General features: G+C 41.3%; 1 protein-coding gene across 1 annotated transcript in view; it reads left to right on the forward strand.

The window, feature by feature from the left end:
- The window catches only part of Bre1 (E3 ubiquitin-protein ligase Bre1), a gene marked incomplete at its 3' end in the record, with an annotated part of 80,881 nt that overhangs the window by 31,340 nt on the left and 34,737 nt on the right, over positions 1 to 14,804 (forward strand). The window contains 1 exon segment of the mRNA XM_070099445.1: positions 4,242 to 4,358. Within this exon segment, the coding sequence (XP_069955546.1) occupies positions 4,242 to 4,358 (117 nt within the window).

Here is a 14,804-nt window from a genome sequence, read left to right on the forward strand (position 1 = left end):
TATCCCATCTACCTTTTACTCTCAGTGTAGCTACAACTAGAAAGTGATCTGATATATCTGTGGCCCCTCTATAAACATGTACATCCTGAAGTCTACTCAACAGTCTTTTATCTACCAATACATAATCCAACAAACTACTGTCATTTCGCCCTACATCATATCGTGTATACTTATTTATCCTCTTTTTCTTAAAATATGTATTACCTATAACTAAACCCCTTTCTATACAAAGTTCAATCAAAGGGCTCCCATTATCATTTACACCTGGCACCCCAAACTTACCTACCACACCCTCTCTAAAAGTTTCTCCTACTTTAGCATTCAAGTCCCCTACCACAATTACTCTCTCACTTGGTTCAAAGGCTCCTATACATTCACTTAACATCTCCCAAAATCTCTCTCTCTCCTCTGCATTCCTCTCTTCTCCAGGTGCATATACGCTTATTATGACCCACTTCTCGCATCCAACCTTTACTTTAATCCACATAATTCTTGAATTTACACATTCATATTCTCTTTTCTCCTTCCATAACTGATCATTTAACATTACTGCTACCCCTTCCTTTGCTCTAACTCTCTCAGATACTCCAGATTTAATCCCATTTATTTCCCCCCACTGAAACTCTCCTACCCCCTTCAGCTTTGTTTCGCTTAGGGCCAGGACATCCAACTTCTTTTCATTCATAACATCAGCAATCATCTGTTTCTTGTCATCCGCACTACATCCACGCACATTTAAGCAACCCAGTTTTATAAAGTTTTTCTTCTTCTCTTTTTTAGTAATTGTATACAGGAGAAGGGGTTACTATTTATGTCCTTTTATTTATTACTCTCTTCCATTTATACATTCAGTCATTTACCCCCCAATTCTATGCCTTTCTGGAGAGTGCAGATTCAGGGCCCTTAGTCAATCCTCATAGGAAAGATTTCTGATACAAGGGATCAACTTTGTCATCCCTCTCTCTATGTTTTTCAGTGCAATCATATCCATTCTGTATTATGTTGACCAGAATTATGCAGCATAATCTTAATGAGGCCTAACCAACAGCATATAGAGTTGGGGAATTACCTGAGGACTCCTGTTATTTATACTTTTTAATATGAAACCAAGAGTTCTATTCCCTTTATTGTGAACACTTACACACTGTTGTCTTGGTTTTAGAGTATTGTTAACCAGACCTAAATCTTGTTCACAATCATAGTGATTTAAGATCCACATTATTTAGTTTACGAGTGTCATGGTTATTTTCCTTTTGCAGTGCTTAAAACTTTGTATTTGTCAATATTAAACTGCATCTGTTACTTCTTTGACCACTGCATCAGTTTATTCAGATCTTCCTGTAGTTCTCTAGTGTCCTCGTCAGAATTAATTTGACGGCCTATTTTGGTGTCACCAGCAAACTAACTTATGTTGCTGTTTATTCCCTCATCTATGTTGTTTATGCGTGTGATGAATGGTTTTGAAAACTGACAAGTTGAAGAATTGAGACACTTATGCAACATAGGGGAATCTTTATTGAAAAAACGTTTCACCACACAGTGGCTTCATCAGTCCAATTCAAATTAGAAATGGGTAAGGAGAGGAGGAGTTTGAGGTAATCAATCCCTCAGCTTCTAGGAAGTGATGGACTGAACACATCGATTCCAAGCTGAGGGACTGATTACTTGAAACTCTTCCTCTCCCTACCCATTTCTGCTTTGTATTGATCTGATGAAGCCACTGTGTGGCAAAACATTTCTTCAGTAAAGTTTCCCATATGTTGTATAAGTGTCTCAATTCTTCAATATGTCGTTTATGTAGATTGTGAACAGCAAAGGGCCCAACACTGACCCCTGTGGAACACTGCTCGTGATGCTTCCCCACTCTGATTTCTCCCTGGTTATGCAAACTTAATGTTGTCTGTCTGTCAACCACTCCTCTATCCAGGAAAAAATTTCTCTTATTCTGTGTGCCTCAACTTTCCTCAACAACCTTTGATGTACAACTCTCTCAGAAGTCTTACTGATGTTCATGTACACAATATCATATTCATTACAACCATCTACCTCCTCAAATACCTCACTGAAAAAAGTAAGTTCATAAGGCCGGAATACCCCTGAGAACACTTCATCAAGACTTGGCAATTTGTTAGGTTTTAATCTGTCTATATACAGTCAGTTCTCTCATAAACCTCCACACTCACATAAGTGTTGGTACCATTATACTCTCATGTATTGCACTTTGTTTGCCTCCATAAATTAAGTTCTTGATGTCCACAGATGTCTCAGTCCACCATCCATCATTCTACCCATCATCAATTCTATGGTTGACCTCATCTGTCATAGAAACATTCACCCACAAATATCTCGACACATTTACTATATTGTAGGTAGTAGGTTGGTAGACAGCAACTGCCCAGGGAGGTACTACCGTCCTGCCAAATGAGTGTAAAACGAAAGCCTGTAATTGTTTTACATGATGGTAGGATTGCTGGTGTCCTTTTTTCTGTCTCATAAACATGCAAGATTTCAGGTACATCTTGCTACTTCTGCTTACACTGAGGTCACACTACACATGTACAAGCATATATACACACAACCCTCTGGGTTTTCTGCTATTTTCTTTCTAGTTCTTGTTCTTGTTTATTTCCTCTTATCTCCATGGGGAAGTGGAACAGAATTCTTCCTCCGTAAGCCATGCGTGTTGTAAGAGGCGACTAAAATGCCGGGAGCAAGGGGCTAGTAATCTCTTCTCCTGTATAAGTTACTCAATTTAAAAAGAGAAACTTTTGTTTTCCTTTTTGGGCCACCCTGCCTTGGTGGGATACGGCCGGTTTGTTGAAAGAAGAAGATTTACTATATTCATACTTCCTTCCTCAGGTCTGTTATCAAGTCTTTCATTATCTTCATCTTTAATTCTTCTCATCACCCTATTCTTTCCAGTGCTCACTGTCAACTTCCTTATGGTTCTTCTCACATTACTCCATCAACCTTGTTGACTTGTCTTCAGAGTCTGCCACAACTGTGTCATCAGCTAACATCAACTGTGACAACTGTCTCTTCGTGTTATATTCTTCAACTTTCAATCATCAACTTTATCCAACACTGTCATCTTGTGATTATGATAATGGCATACAAGACTGACAACTTGATAAGTAAGACTCATGTGCAACAGTTAGGTATTTTTATTCCAAAATGTTTCTCCTACATAGTAGGCTTCTTCAGTTGAGTACAGAGGATGCAGCAGAAGCAGTAGAGATATAAAGACGATGTTATCAGTCCATCACTCTGAAGACGTAGTTTTGAGGTGGTCAGTCCCTCAGCCTGGAGAAGAGTTTTGTTTCATAGTCTGGAACATTTTGAATCTGAAGCAACAGTGTGGAGACTTATATACTGTCAAAGGTGAGGTGTAGATAATCTTAACAAGAGAGACAGAGCCAACAAGTAGAATTAACAGTGTAATCACTGAGAGGGCAGATCCATCTCAGATCCATTCCTTCTCACTTGTAACTAGTGGTCAAGCAAAAAAGTTATCCAAGATATTCTCTCTGTCAAGATACCATTGTGTTGCAGTGTCTGACAGTGACTATGCTATTGGTATACAGTGCCATTATCATATTCATTCCTATTGTTAAGATTGTGTCTCACATTTGACATTATATAAGTCTCCATACTGTTGCTTCAGCTTCACAGTGTTCCAGACTATGGAACAAAACTCTTCTCCAGGCTGAGGAACTGACCACCTCAAAACTACGTCTTCTAAGGTGATGGACTGATTACATAGTCTATGCATCACTACTGCTTCTGCTGCCTCTGTGCTTGACTGAAGGTCTACAGTGTATATACCTTTGAAGAGTTTCGAGAGCTTCACTACTCTCAGAGCCTGGCCATGGGCCAGACTTGTCAGTGAAATGTGTCAGAATAAAGACACCTAACTGTTTCATGTGTCTTACTCATGAACTGTCACTTTGCATTATATTCTTCATCTTTCAATCATCAACTCTCTCCAGTACTGTCACTTCTTGTTCAACAACCATGGTGACATCACATGTCATTGCCTTAGGCCTGCTTTCACTGGGATATAATCTCCCTCTCTCCTACATACTCTAACCTAAGCCTCACTATCCTCATAAAACCTCTTAACTGCTTTCACCTGTTCCATACACTTGAAACATCTGCTGATTATTATTATTGTTATTATAATAATAATATTATTATTATGAGAAGGTATGCCTAACTTTGAAATATTTCAATGTCTTCAGTTCAAACGAGAAATAGAAGAACTCAATCAGAAGCTGGCAGTGAGACAACGTAGTGCCAGTGTCAGCGAACGTCAGGACAGTGTCAGCAGTGACAGAGGTGAAGGAGGGAAGGAACCGGTAAGTCTGTGTTGATATTAGTAAGCTGTAAATGTTGGCTGAACTTGAGTCCTGGAGGTGGGAAGCACAGTCATGGGGTGATTACCCACAAATGAGGACCATGAGCCTAACTGGGAAGATAGGAAGATGGATTTTCAGGTTCCTGACACACAACACAAAAAGTAGTAGTTAACAGAGCAAAGTCCAGGATCAGCCCAGTTTCCCAAGGTACTGTTCTTGTACCTCTGTTATTTCTCATCCTCATAACATAGATAAAAACACCCATCACAGTTTTATATCATCATTTGTATGACTCACGAAATTGTAATGACACGATTGCAAACAAACCATACCACATGTGGGGTTACAACCCACAATCAGAGAGTCTCAAAACTCCGGACTGTCGCATTAGCTACTGGACCAACAAACTTCAAATAAGATTCATCCAACTAGGTATATACTTAGGTGGATGAATCTTATTGAAGCTAGTTGGCCCAGTGGCTAACGCGTCAGTCTGGAGTTTTGAGACTCTCTGATCGCGGGTTCTAACCCCACCTGTGGTATGGTTTGTCATTTGTAGATGACACTAAAATAAGCATGAAAGTCACTACAGTAGAAAACACTGAAAAATTACAGGAAGACATAGGCAGGGTTTTCCAATGGGCAGTGGAGAACAACATGACGTTTGATGGTGATAAGTTCCAACTGCTTAGGTATGGAAAGAATGAAGAACTCAAAAGGAACACTATATACAAAACTCAAGAGGGTCACCAGATAGAACGAAAGGAACACGTAAAAGTCTTGGGAATAATTATATCAGCTGACCTTTCTTTTAAAGAACATAATAAGACAAAGATCATGACAGCCAGAAGGATGACGGGGTGGATATTGAGAACTTTCAAAACCAAGGAAATAATGCCCATGATGACAGTCTTCAAATTACTAGTGTTCCCTCATTTAAAATATTGCTCAGCACTGACAGCCCCATTTAAAGCAGGAGAAATATCAGAGCTGGAACGAATACAGAGATCATTTACGACACAAGTAGAGATAGTAAAGTATTTAAATTATACTGCTAATATCTTAAATATCTACAAATTCTCTGCATTATATTCACACCACATTGTGTGGTGTGAATATAATGCAGAAAATTCGTAGTTTGGAAATTAGGAGGAGGTGCAGGATTGCCAAAACTATTATCCAGAGGGCTGAGGAGAAATTGTTGAGGTGTTTCAGACATGCAGAGAGACTGGAACAAAATAGAATGACTTTGAAAGTGTACAAATCTGGAGTGGAGGGAAGGCGGGGCAGAGGTCGGCCTAGGAAAGGTTGGAGGGAGGGGGTAAAGGAGGTTTTGTGTGCGAGGGGCTTGGACTTCCAGCAAGCATGCGCGAGTGTGTTAGGTAGGTGCGAATGGAGACAAATGGTTTTTAGGATTTGAAGTGCTGTTGGAGTATGAACAGGGTAATATTTATGGAAGGATTCAGAGAAACTGGCAGGCTGGACTTCTATCCTGGAGGTGGGAAGTACAGTGCCTGCACTCTGAAGGAGGGGTGTTAATGTTGCAGTTTTATAACTGTAGTGTAAGTGCGCCTTTGGCAAGACAGTGATGGAGTGAATGATGGTGAAAGTTTTTCCTTTTCGGGCCACCCTACCTTTGTGGGAAATGGCTGATGTGTTGAAAAAAAAAAATAAAACAATCTTAAATATGTACTCATTGGAGCGGTGGAGTGAGTGATAAATGGTAACATATACCTGGAAGGTGCTTGAGGGCCTTGTCCAAAATCTGCACACTGCTATAACATGGTGGAGTGAGAGAGACTTTAATCCAAATTAACCAACCATCCAGCCTTAATGACCCTTGTGTAGTAGATAGACTTTAAACCTCATTAACCAACCTAAGGTACCTAGGGATTGGCAGAGAGCATGCATAGTTCCTTTGTATAAAGGCAAAGGGGACAAAAGAGAAGTTGCAGAGATTGATGGATGAATTTGGTAGGGTGTGCAAAAGAAGAAAATTAAAAGTGAATACAGGAAAGAGTAAGATTATGATGATAACAAAAAGATTAGGTGATGAAAGATTGGGTATCAGATTGGAGGGAGAGAGTATGGAGGTATTCAGAAAGACGTGTCAGCGGATGGGTCTATGAAAGATGAGGTAAAAGAATGAATAGTGGTGCAGGAAAGAGTAAAAGAGGGGAATTATGATATAGTTTTATATACAATGAATGTTGCAGAGGAGACAGACAGGAGCGACCTTAGGTGATGAAAGATTGGGTATCAGATTGGAGGGAGAGAGTATGGAGGTATTCAGATATTTGGGAGTGGACGTGTCAGCGGATGGGTCTATGAAAGATGAGGTGAATCATAGAATTGATGAGGGGAAAAGGGTGAGTGGTGCACTTAGGAGTCTGTGGAGACAAAGAACTTTGTCCTTGGAGGCAAAGAGGGGAATGTATGAGAGTATAGTTTTACCAACGCTCTTATATGGGTGTGAAGCATGGGTGATGAATGTTGCAGCGAGGAGAAGGCTTGAGGCAGTGGAGATGTCATGTCTGAGGGCAATGTGTGGTGTGAATATAATGCAGAGAATTCGTAGTTTGGAAGTTAGGAGGAGGTGCGGGATTACCAAAACTGTTGTCCAGAGGGCTGAGGAAGGGTTGTTGAGGTGGTTTGGATGTGTACAGAGAATGGAGCGAAACAGAGTGACTTCAAGAGTGTATCAGTCTGTAGTGGAAGGAAGGCGGGGTAGGGGTCGGCCTAGGAAAGATTGGAGGGAGGGGGTAAAGGAGGTTTTGTGTGCGAGGGGCTTGGACTTCCAGCAGGCATGCGTGAGCGTGTTTGATAGGAGTGAATGGAGACAAATGGTTTTTAATACTTGACGTACTGTTGGAGTGTGAGCAAAGTAACATTTATGAAGGGGTTCAGGGAAACCAGCAGGCCGGACTTGAGTCCTGGAGATGGGAAGTACAGTGCCTGCACTCTGAAGGAGGGGTGTTAATGTTGCAGTTTAAAAACTGTAGTGTAAAGCACCCTTCTGGCAAGACAGTGATGAGTGAATGATGGTGAAAGTTTTTCTTTTTCGGGCCACCCTGCCTTGGTGGGAATCAGCCATTGTGTTAATAAAATAAAATAACCAACTAACCAGTCTTAATGATCCTCATTTAGTAGATAGACTTTAAACTCTATTATAACAATATTAATAATAATAATAATAATGAGAGAAAAAAGTTAGCATATGATGGGATAAAGATAGAAATGTTAAAAGCAGGGGGGATATAGTTTTGGAGTGGTTGGTGCTATTATTTAATAAATGTATGGAAGAGGGTAAGGTACCTAGGAATTGGCAGAGAGCATGCATAGTTCCTTTGTATAAAAGCAAAGGGGACAAAAGAGACAGTAAGAATTATAGGTTAATAAGTCTGTTGAGTATACCTGGTAAACAAATAACCCGCACATAAAATAGAGAAGCTTACGACGACGTTTCGGTCCGACTTGGACCATTGACAAAGTCACACTAACCAGAGGTGGAGCAGGACGGCTATATATAGGCAGGAAGAGGTAGTGGTAGTAGTAGTAGTAGTAGTAGTACAAGAATTGTATATAATACCGACAAGATGAAATTAAGACACATGCACAACACCCAGGCATCCCCAACGTAGACGTTTCGCCATCCAGCCAGCCACTGGATGGCGAAACGTCCACAACAAAGACTATCAGATGCCGCACATGTGTCTTAATTTCATCAGTAGTTGTAGTAGTAGTAGTAGAAGAAGAGGTAGTAGTAATGGTAGTGGTAGAAGTGGGAAATAAGGAAGACGAGCCAGTCAAATACAAAGGAAGGGGAGCACTGCAAGAGAGCTAGATGCCCACAGAGGGAGAGCAAGCGCACAGAGGTGCGTGAAAGGGGAAGTGGTGAAATAAATGAAGAAGGAACAGAAACACGAGACAGGAGAGAGAAAAACAACCCAGAGGAGAAAAGGAAAGAGGAAAGGGGAAGAGGAAGAAGAAGAAAAAGAAAAAAAATGAGGATTCAGGTTAAGTCACGGGTGTTCTGAAGTTTGGAGCATTTTACAATGTAGTGGGAGAGGAAGGCATCTACAGAGGCGAAGCCTGGGCTAAGGTTCATACAAGGAAAGTTGTGTCTTAAGAGAGGATTCAACTAGACGGCGACTGTTCGAGTTGGAAGTAGGGAAGACAGTTTTAGCAGAAGACCAGTCAATAGGATGGCTATGATCTCTGATGTGACAGAAAAGAGCACTGTTTTTGTGCTCCCTAAGTCTGTCAGAAAGAGATCGACCAGTTTCTCCGAAGTATTGAAGAGGACAGGAGGAGCAAGAAATAGAGTAGACACCAGGAACATCTGTAGAGGGAGGAGAGGTATGAACGAGATTAGTGCGAAGAGTGTTAGTCTGGCGGAAGGTAAGCTTGATGTCTAAGGGACGGAGAGAATTGTTGAGATTAGAAAGACCGGAAATGTAGGGAAGGCAGAGGATAGAAGAGTTCTCATGAGTAGAGAGTTTGGGAGAGAAGAAATTGCGTTTAGCACGTGAGAGGGCAGAGTCTATGAAATGGGAAGGGTAGCCAAGACGGGAGAACGAATTATGAAGAGTGGAAATTTCTGCTGGAAGGAACTGAGGATCACAGATGCGGAGGGCACGGAGAAAGAGGGAGATAAGAACACTTTTCCTGACAGGGGAAGCATGATAGGAAAAGTAGTGAATGTACATGCCACTGTGCATAGGTTTACGGTAAACGGAAAAGGAAAAACCTGTATCTGAGCGGTGGACATGGACATCAAGGAAAGGAAGCAAGGAATTAGATTCCCATTCAGCTTTAAACTTAATGGAAGGGGCAAGATTATTAAGAGCTTCAAGAAAAGGTTGGAAGAGACTGGAGTCATGAGGCCACAGAGCAAAGATGTCATCCACATAGCGGAGCCAGAGTGAAGGTTGCACATCGAGGGTAGGAAGAAGAACAGTCTCGAAGTATTCCATGTAAAGATTAGCAAGGACAGGAGAGAGAGGAGAGCCCATAGCGACATCGAAGGTTTGAGAATAATATTTCCCTTGGAAGGAAAAGGAGTTAGAGTCCACACAGAGGCGGATCAGATCAAGAAAGACATCAGTGGGGATAGGGAGATGAAGAAACCCTTCATGGGCCTTCTCTCTAAGGAAATCAAGGACATCATCAAGAGGGACATTGGTGAAGAGGGACTCAACATCAAGACTAAGCATCTTACAGGTTGGGAGAGAGCGAACCCGTTCAATGAAGTCTTGAGAGTGACGGAGGTGGGCAGGAGAAAAAGTACCAAAAAAGGGAGTGAGAGATTTGGCCAGCCAAGAAGCAAGAGAATAAGAGACAGAACCTCTAGAGGATATGATAGGACGAAGAGGAATATCAGGTTTATGAGTTTTGGGAGGGCCATAGAAATAGGGAAGAGAGGGACAGATGACACGAAACCGTTGAACAAGGTCAAAGTCAGGAGGACAGAGGTCGGAGAGAGTCCTTAGTTTTTTGTTGAAAGTTCTCTTGATGCGATCAAGAGGGTTGGAAACGAGAGGAGTGTAGGTGCGTGAGTCAGAGAGCAAGACATCAACTTTACGGAGGTAATCCTCGCGATCAAGGATGACTACCGAATTACCTTTGTCAGAAGATAGTATGACAATGTTTGTGTTGGATTTAAGAGAAGAAAGGGCAAGTTGGTAATGGCGTGGAAGGTGGTGATTCTTAGAAAACAGACTAACAAGAGCAGGAAGGAGAGCATCACGAAAAGTGGACAAGTCAGGAAGATTACGGAAGCGAGATTGACGAAAGGAATCAAAAGAGCTAATCAGGGAAATACCAGCGCGAGGAGTAGGCGAAGTGGCAAAGGAAAGGCCAAAACCAAGAAGTTCAAGCTCATATTGAGAGAGTGAGACAGAAGACAGATTAGTAACACATGTGCGGCGTCTGGTTGTCTTTGTTGTGGACGTTTCGCCATCCAGTGGCTGGCTGGATGGCGAAACGTCTACGTTGGGGATGCCCGGGTGTTGTGCATGTGTCTTAATTTCATCTTGTCGGTATTATATACAATTCTTGTACTACTACTACTACTACCACTACCTCTTCCTGCCTATATATAGCCGTCCTGCTCCACCTCTGGTTAGTGTGACTTTGTCAATGGTCCAAGTCGGACCGAAACGTCGTCGTAAGCTTCTCTCTTTTATGTGCGGGTTATTTGTGTATAGTTCCAGTCACGGTATTGTGCCTTTTTTGTTATTTATACCTGGTAAAGTGTATGGTAGTTATTATTGAAAGATTTAGGAGTAAGATGGAGAGTAGGGTAGCAGATGAACAAGGAAGCTTTAGGAAGGGTGTGTAGACCAAGTGTTTACAGTGAAATATGTCGGTGAACAGTATTAAATAAGGGTAAAGAGGTTTTTGTTGCATTTATGGATTTGGAAAAGGTGTATGACAGGGTGGATAAGGGGGCAATGTGGCAGATGTTGCAAATGTATGGAATAGGAGGTAGGTTATTGAAAACAGTGAAGAGTTTTTACGAGGACGAATTCCCAATACATCCGACTTACGACTGTATTTTTTATGCCAAATTTCTGGGAAATAAACAACTATTAGTGTTATACACAGTGTTTATCCTAAACCTTACATATAAAATACAGTACTAACAACATAAAGAGTAAAGTAAAACATGAAATACCAAAATAAAACAATAAAATAAAGTCATTACAAAAATGTTTTGTTGATATTCAGTAGTAAAGTTCGACTTACGACCATTTCGACTTACGACCGGTTTCTCGGAACCGAACTCGGTCATAAGTCGGATGGTAGGTGTATAATGTATGGAATATATACATGGGTTGAACACCATCTGATTGTTTAGCCCACCAGAAGTGGGCTAAACAATCAGATGTATATTGAACTATCATAAAAGTGAAATAACGAGGGATAAGAATGTGAATGGGCAGTGATATACTGAACTGAAATTGTGGATAAGAGTAATCTTAATTAATCCCAAGTGACAGTGTACAATATATGGTGTAATTATATGGGAACAAATTGCGCAAGCGCCACACGCACCCCTACTCTTGTTCCACGGATCCCCACGTCCCAGCCCCCTCCTCGCACCCCCACCCTCCTTCCATGGATCCCCGCTACCCAGCCCACAATCCCACCTCCCAACCCACCACCTCACCTCCTAGCCCACCACCTCGCTTCCTATCCCACCACCTCGCTTCCTAGCCCATCTCTTAATTTCATCTTGTCGGTATTATATACAATTCTTGTACTACTACTACCACTACCTCTTCCTGCCTATATATAGCCGTCCTGCTCCACCTCTGGTTAGTGTGACTTTGTCAATGGTCCAAGTCGGACCGAAACGTCGTCGTAAGCTTCTCTCTTTTATGTGCGGGTTATTTGTGTATAGTTCCAGTCACGGTATTGTGCCTTTTTGTTATTTATACCTGGTAAAGTGTATGGTAGTTATTATTGAAAGATTTAGGAGTAAGATGGAGAGTAGGGTAGCAGATGAACAAGGAAGCTTTAGGAAGGGTGTGTAGCCCATCTCCTCGCACCCCTACCCTCTCTCCACGGATCCCCACCACCTAGCCCCCCCCCCCCCCCCCCACCTCCCAGCCCACCCACCTTCCAGCGACCCATAACAACCCACCACCCACCCATAACAACCCACCACCCACTCATAACAAACCACTACCCTCCACATACACAAATAACCCGCACATAAAAGAGAGAAGCTTACGACGACGTCCCACATACACCTGCCCAAGAGTGAACATGGCCAGAAATAAGGTGTGTTGTATATTCGAAAAAAAAATTGGGGAGAAATATTAGGAGCATTGATTGTGAAATATATGGTAAAGCATCACATATATCATGTACAAAGCTTCATGCCACCATAAGAAATGACCTAAAACAAGAAAGTCGATTCTGGATTCACCCCAGTGAAAAGGAAAGCTGGTTGGGCATAGAAGTACTGAAAAATGAAAACTTAGAAAGTGTAAGAAAGTTCCTAAGGAGTTTGCCAGATATATACAAAGAGTGGAAAACAAAGGGCAAGGAACAAGAAAAGGAGAAAATCATAAATGAAGGTAAAAAACTAGGAGTAGAAATAAGAGTGGAAAACGTAATTCAGAGCAAGTCGGGAAAGAACAAATCAGGTACATGACATAGAGAAAAGGGAAAGGGAGGAAGAGGAACAAACAAAAATGAAAAAAGGGAAGAAATATGTCTGGATGAAAGGGAACAAGATAATTCATATCAGGTGGCAGAACTTGGGAAATACACAAAATCAATAAGTATAGGCAGTCAGAACATTTGCAGGTACTATGCAAAAGGTATGTGCCTATATGGCAGAGCTTGCTGGAATAAACACAACAAAAAATGTGCCAACATGTTGAAAAAGGGAAAGTGTTGTTTTAACAAAGAGTGCAGGTACTTCCATCCAGTGATGTGCAAAGCTTCAACACAGTCCAGAGAATGTTATGATCTGAACTGCCCAGACCATCATATAAAAGGAACATAGCACTACAGAGAAAGCAGAGAATTGAAAATGAACAGCAATCTTTTTTAGACACAAAGAGAAACGGTCAGACTAAAGAAAGAGTCAAACGGGGGGAATGGTACAGGGGAAGCAAATAGGCAGCAAAATGGGACATGCAAAACCAGGCATCAGCCCATCAGGGCAGAATAAGCAATCAAATGCAAAGCCAGTACTGGAGTAACCAGGGGTATATACACCAGGGGCCATACCAGGTAGTACATCACCAGTGGTACTAATGTTACACAAAGCAAAACAGAACATCCTAAATGGTAATTCCTGCTTCATATTTGCAAATATTCCGGGCCTGAAATCAAATAAAAACGACAAAGTTAGTTATGCCAGTGGGCTCCTATCAGAAGCGAATGCCATGTTTGGGGCATTTACAGAAACACACACAAGGGATGTTTTGGACGTAGAGATAAAGATAGAAAACTATAACATGTATAGATGTGATGGAATTAATAGGTCACAGGGAGGAGTTGGACTCTGTGTAAAAGATACTCTGTTGCACAGAAGTGCTGAACTCAATGAATGATTTAGTAGAAATTCTAGGCATTAAAGTTGAAAATAGGAATTTGGTAATTTTCCTAGTATACAAACCACCATCAGCAACTGCTGAGGAATTCACAGATCAGTTAAGTAAGATAGATAGCTATCTGGCTAGACTAGAAAATCCCACACCAAATATTTTACTCCTTGGAGATTTTAATCTCCATGTAAAATGGAAGATGGCACAACGCAATGTTATACCAGAAATATCTCCGGGAAGCACCCTGGCTCAACAGGCACATACCTGGGAACTAATGAGGCTTTGTGAAAAGTACCCATTAAACCAACAGATAATTGGTCCCACTAGAAATTAAAATACCTCAGATTTGATATTTACAAACAATGAGGAGCTAATCAGAGACATAGGTAAGTACTGGTTTTCTAACAGTTGTGGATGCGTGGAACGATCTTCCCAGTAGGGTGATAGAGGCTAGGACCTTGGGTAACTTTAAAAAGAGATGGGACAAATATATGAGTGGGAGGGGCTGGGTTTGATTGGTGTCATTGGATACTGGAGTTAATTCTTGGGTAGCTTTGGGTAGTGGTCGCTTTGATAAGGACCTGCCTTGTATGGGCCAGTAGGCCTTCTGCAGTGTTCCTCCATTCTTATGTTCTTACAACAGTTACAAAAACAATATATTTTGATCATAACATCATAGAAGTTGAAATGAGTATTAACTCAAGGTTTGGGAACTGCACCACTAATGTTAGAGACGGAATGTTCAGTAAGTTTAATTTTAACAACCATAGAATTGACTGGGTAAAAATAAACCAAGAGCTATCAGACATACCCTGGGAATCAGACATGAGCGACCTAAGTCCCCAACAGTGCCTAGAGAAGCTGAATAGAGAAACATACAAAGTATGTATGAAGCACATACCATTGAGGAAACCCAGAAGATCAGATATAGAGAGAGAGAGCGTAGGAGATGGTACAAAAGAAGAAAGCGGGTTACTGAATTGCTTAAAAAACACAAATATGCTACAACAGAGGAAAGATAGGCTTAGCCGAGAGATCATTGAATTAGAGCAAAAACCTAGGATGTCATAGCTCACAGAAGAAGTACAAAGGGAACAAATGGCCATACAGGATATTGCAAGAAACCCAAAATGTTTCTATTCCTATGTAAAATCCAAGCTAAGAACTACCTGTAGAATATGACCACTACTGAGAGGAGACTTGTATACTGACGATGAACAGGAAATGAGTGAAATCATAAAAGAAGAGTATGAGTCGGTGTTCAACAACCCACTAAATGACAGCAAGGCAGAAAATGCAGAAATATTTTTCACTCCAGCAGAAGGCCGCACAGACCAACTAATAGACATTAGTACAAATCCCATAGATTTCGAAA

The sequence above is a fragment of the Cherax quadricarinatus genome, chromosome 67 (assembly GCF_038502225.1).
Source record: "Cherax quadricarinatus isolate ZL_2023a chromosome 67, ASM3850222v1, whole genome shotgun sequence".
Lineage (NCBI taxonomy): Eukaryota > Metazoa > Arthropoda > Malacostraca > Decapoda > Parastacidae > Cherax > Cherax quadricarinatus.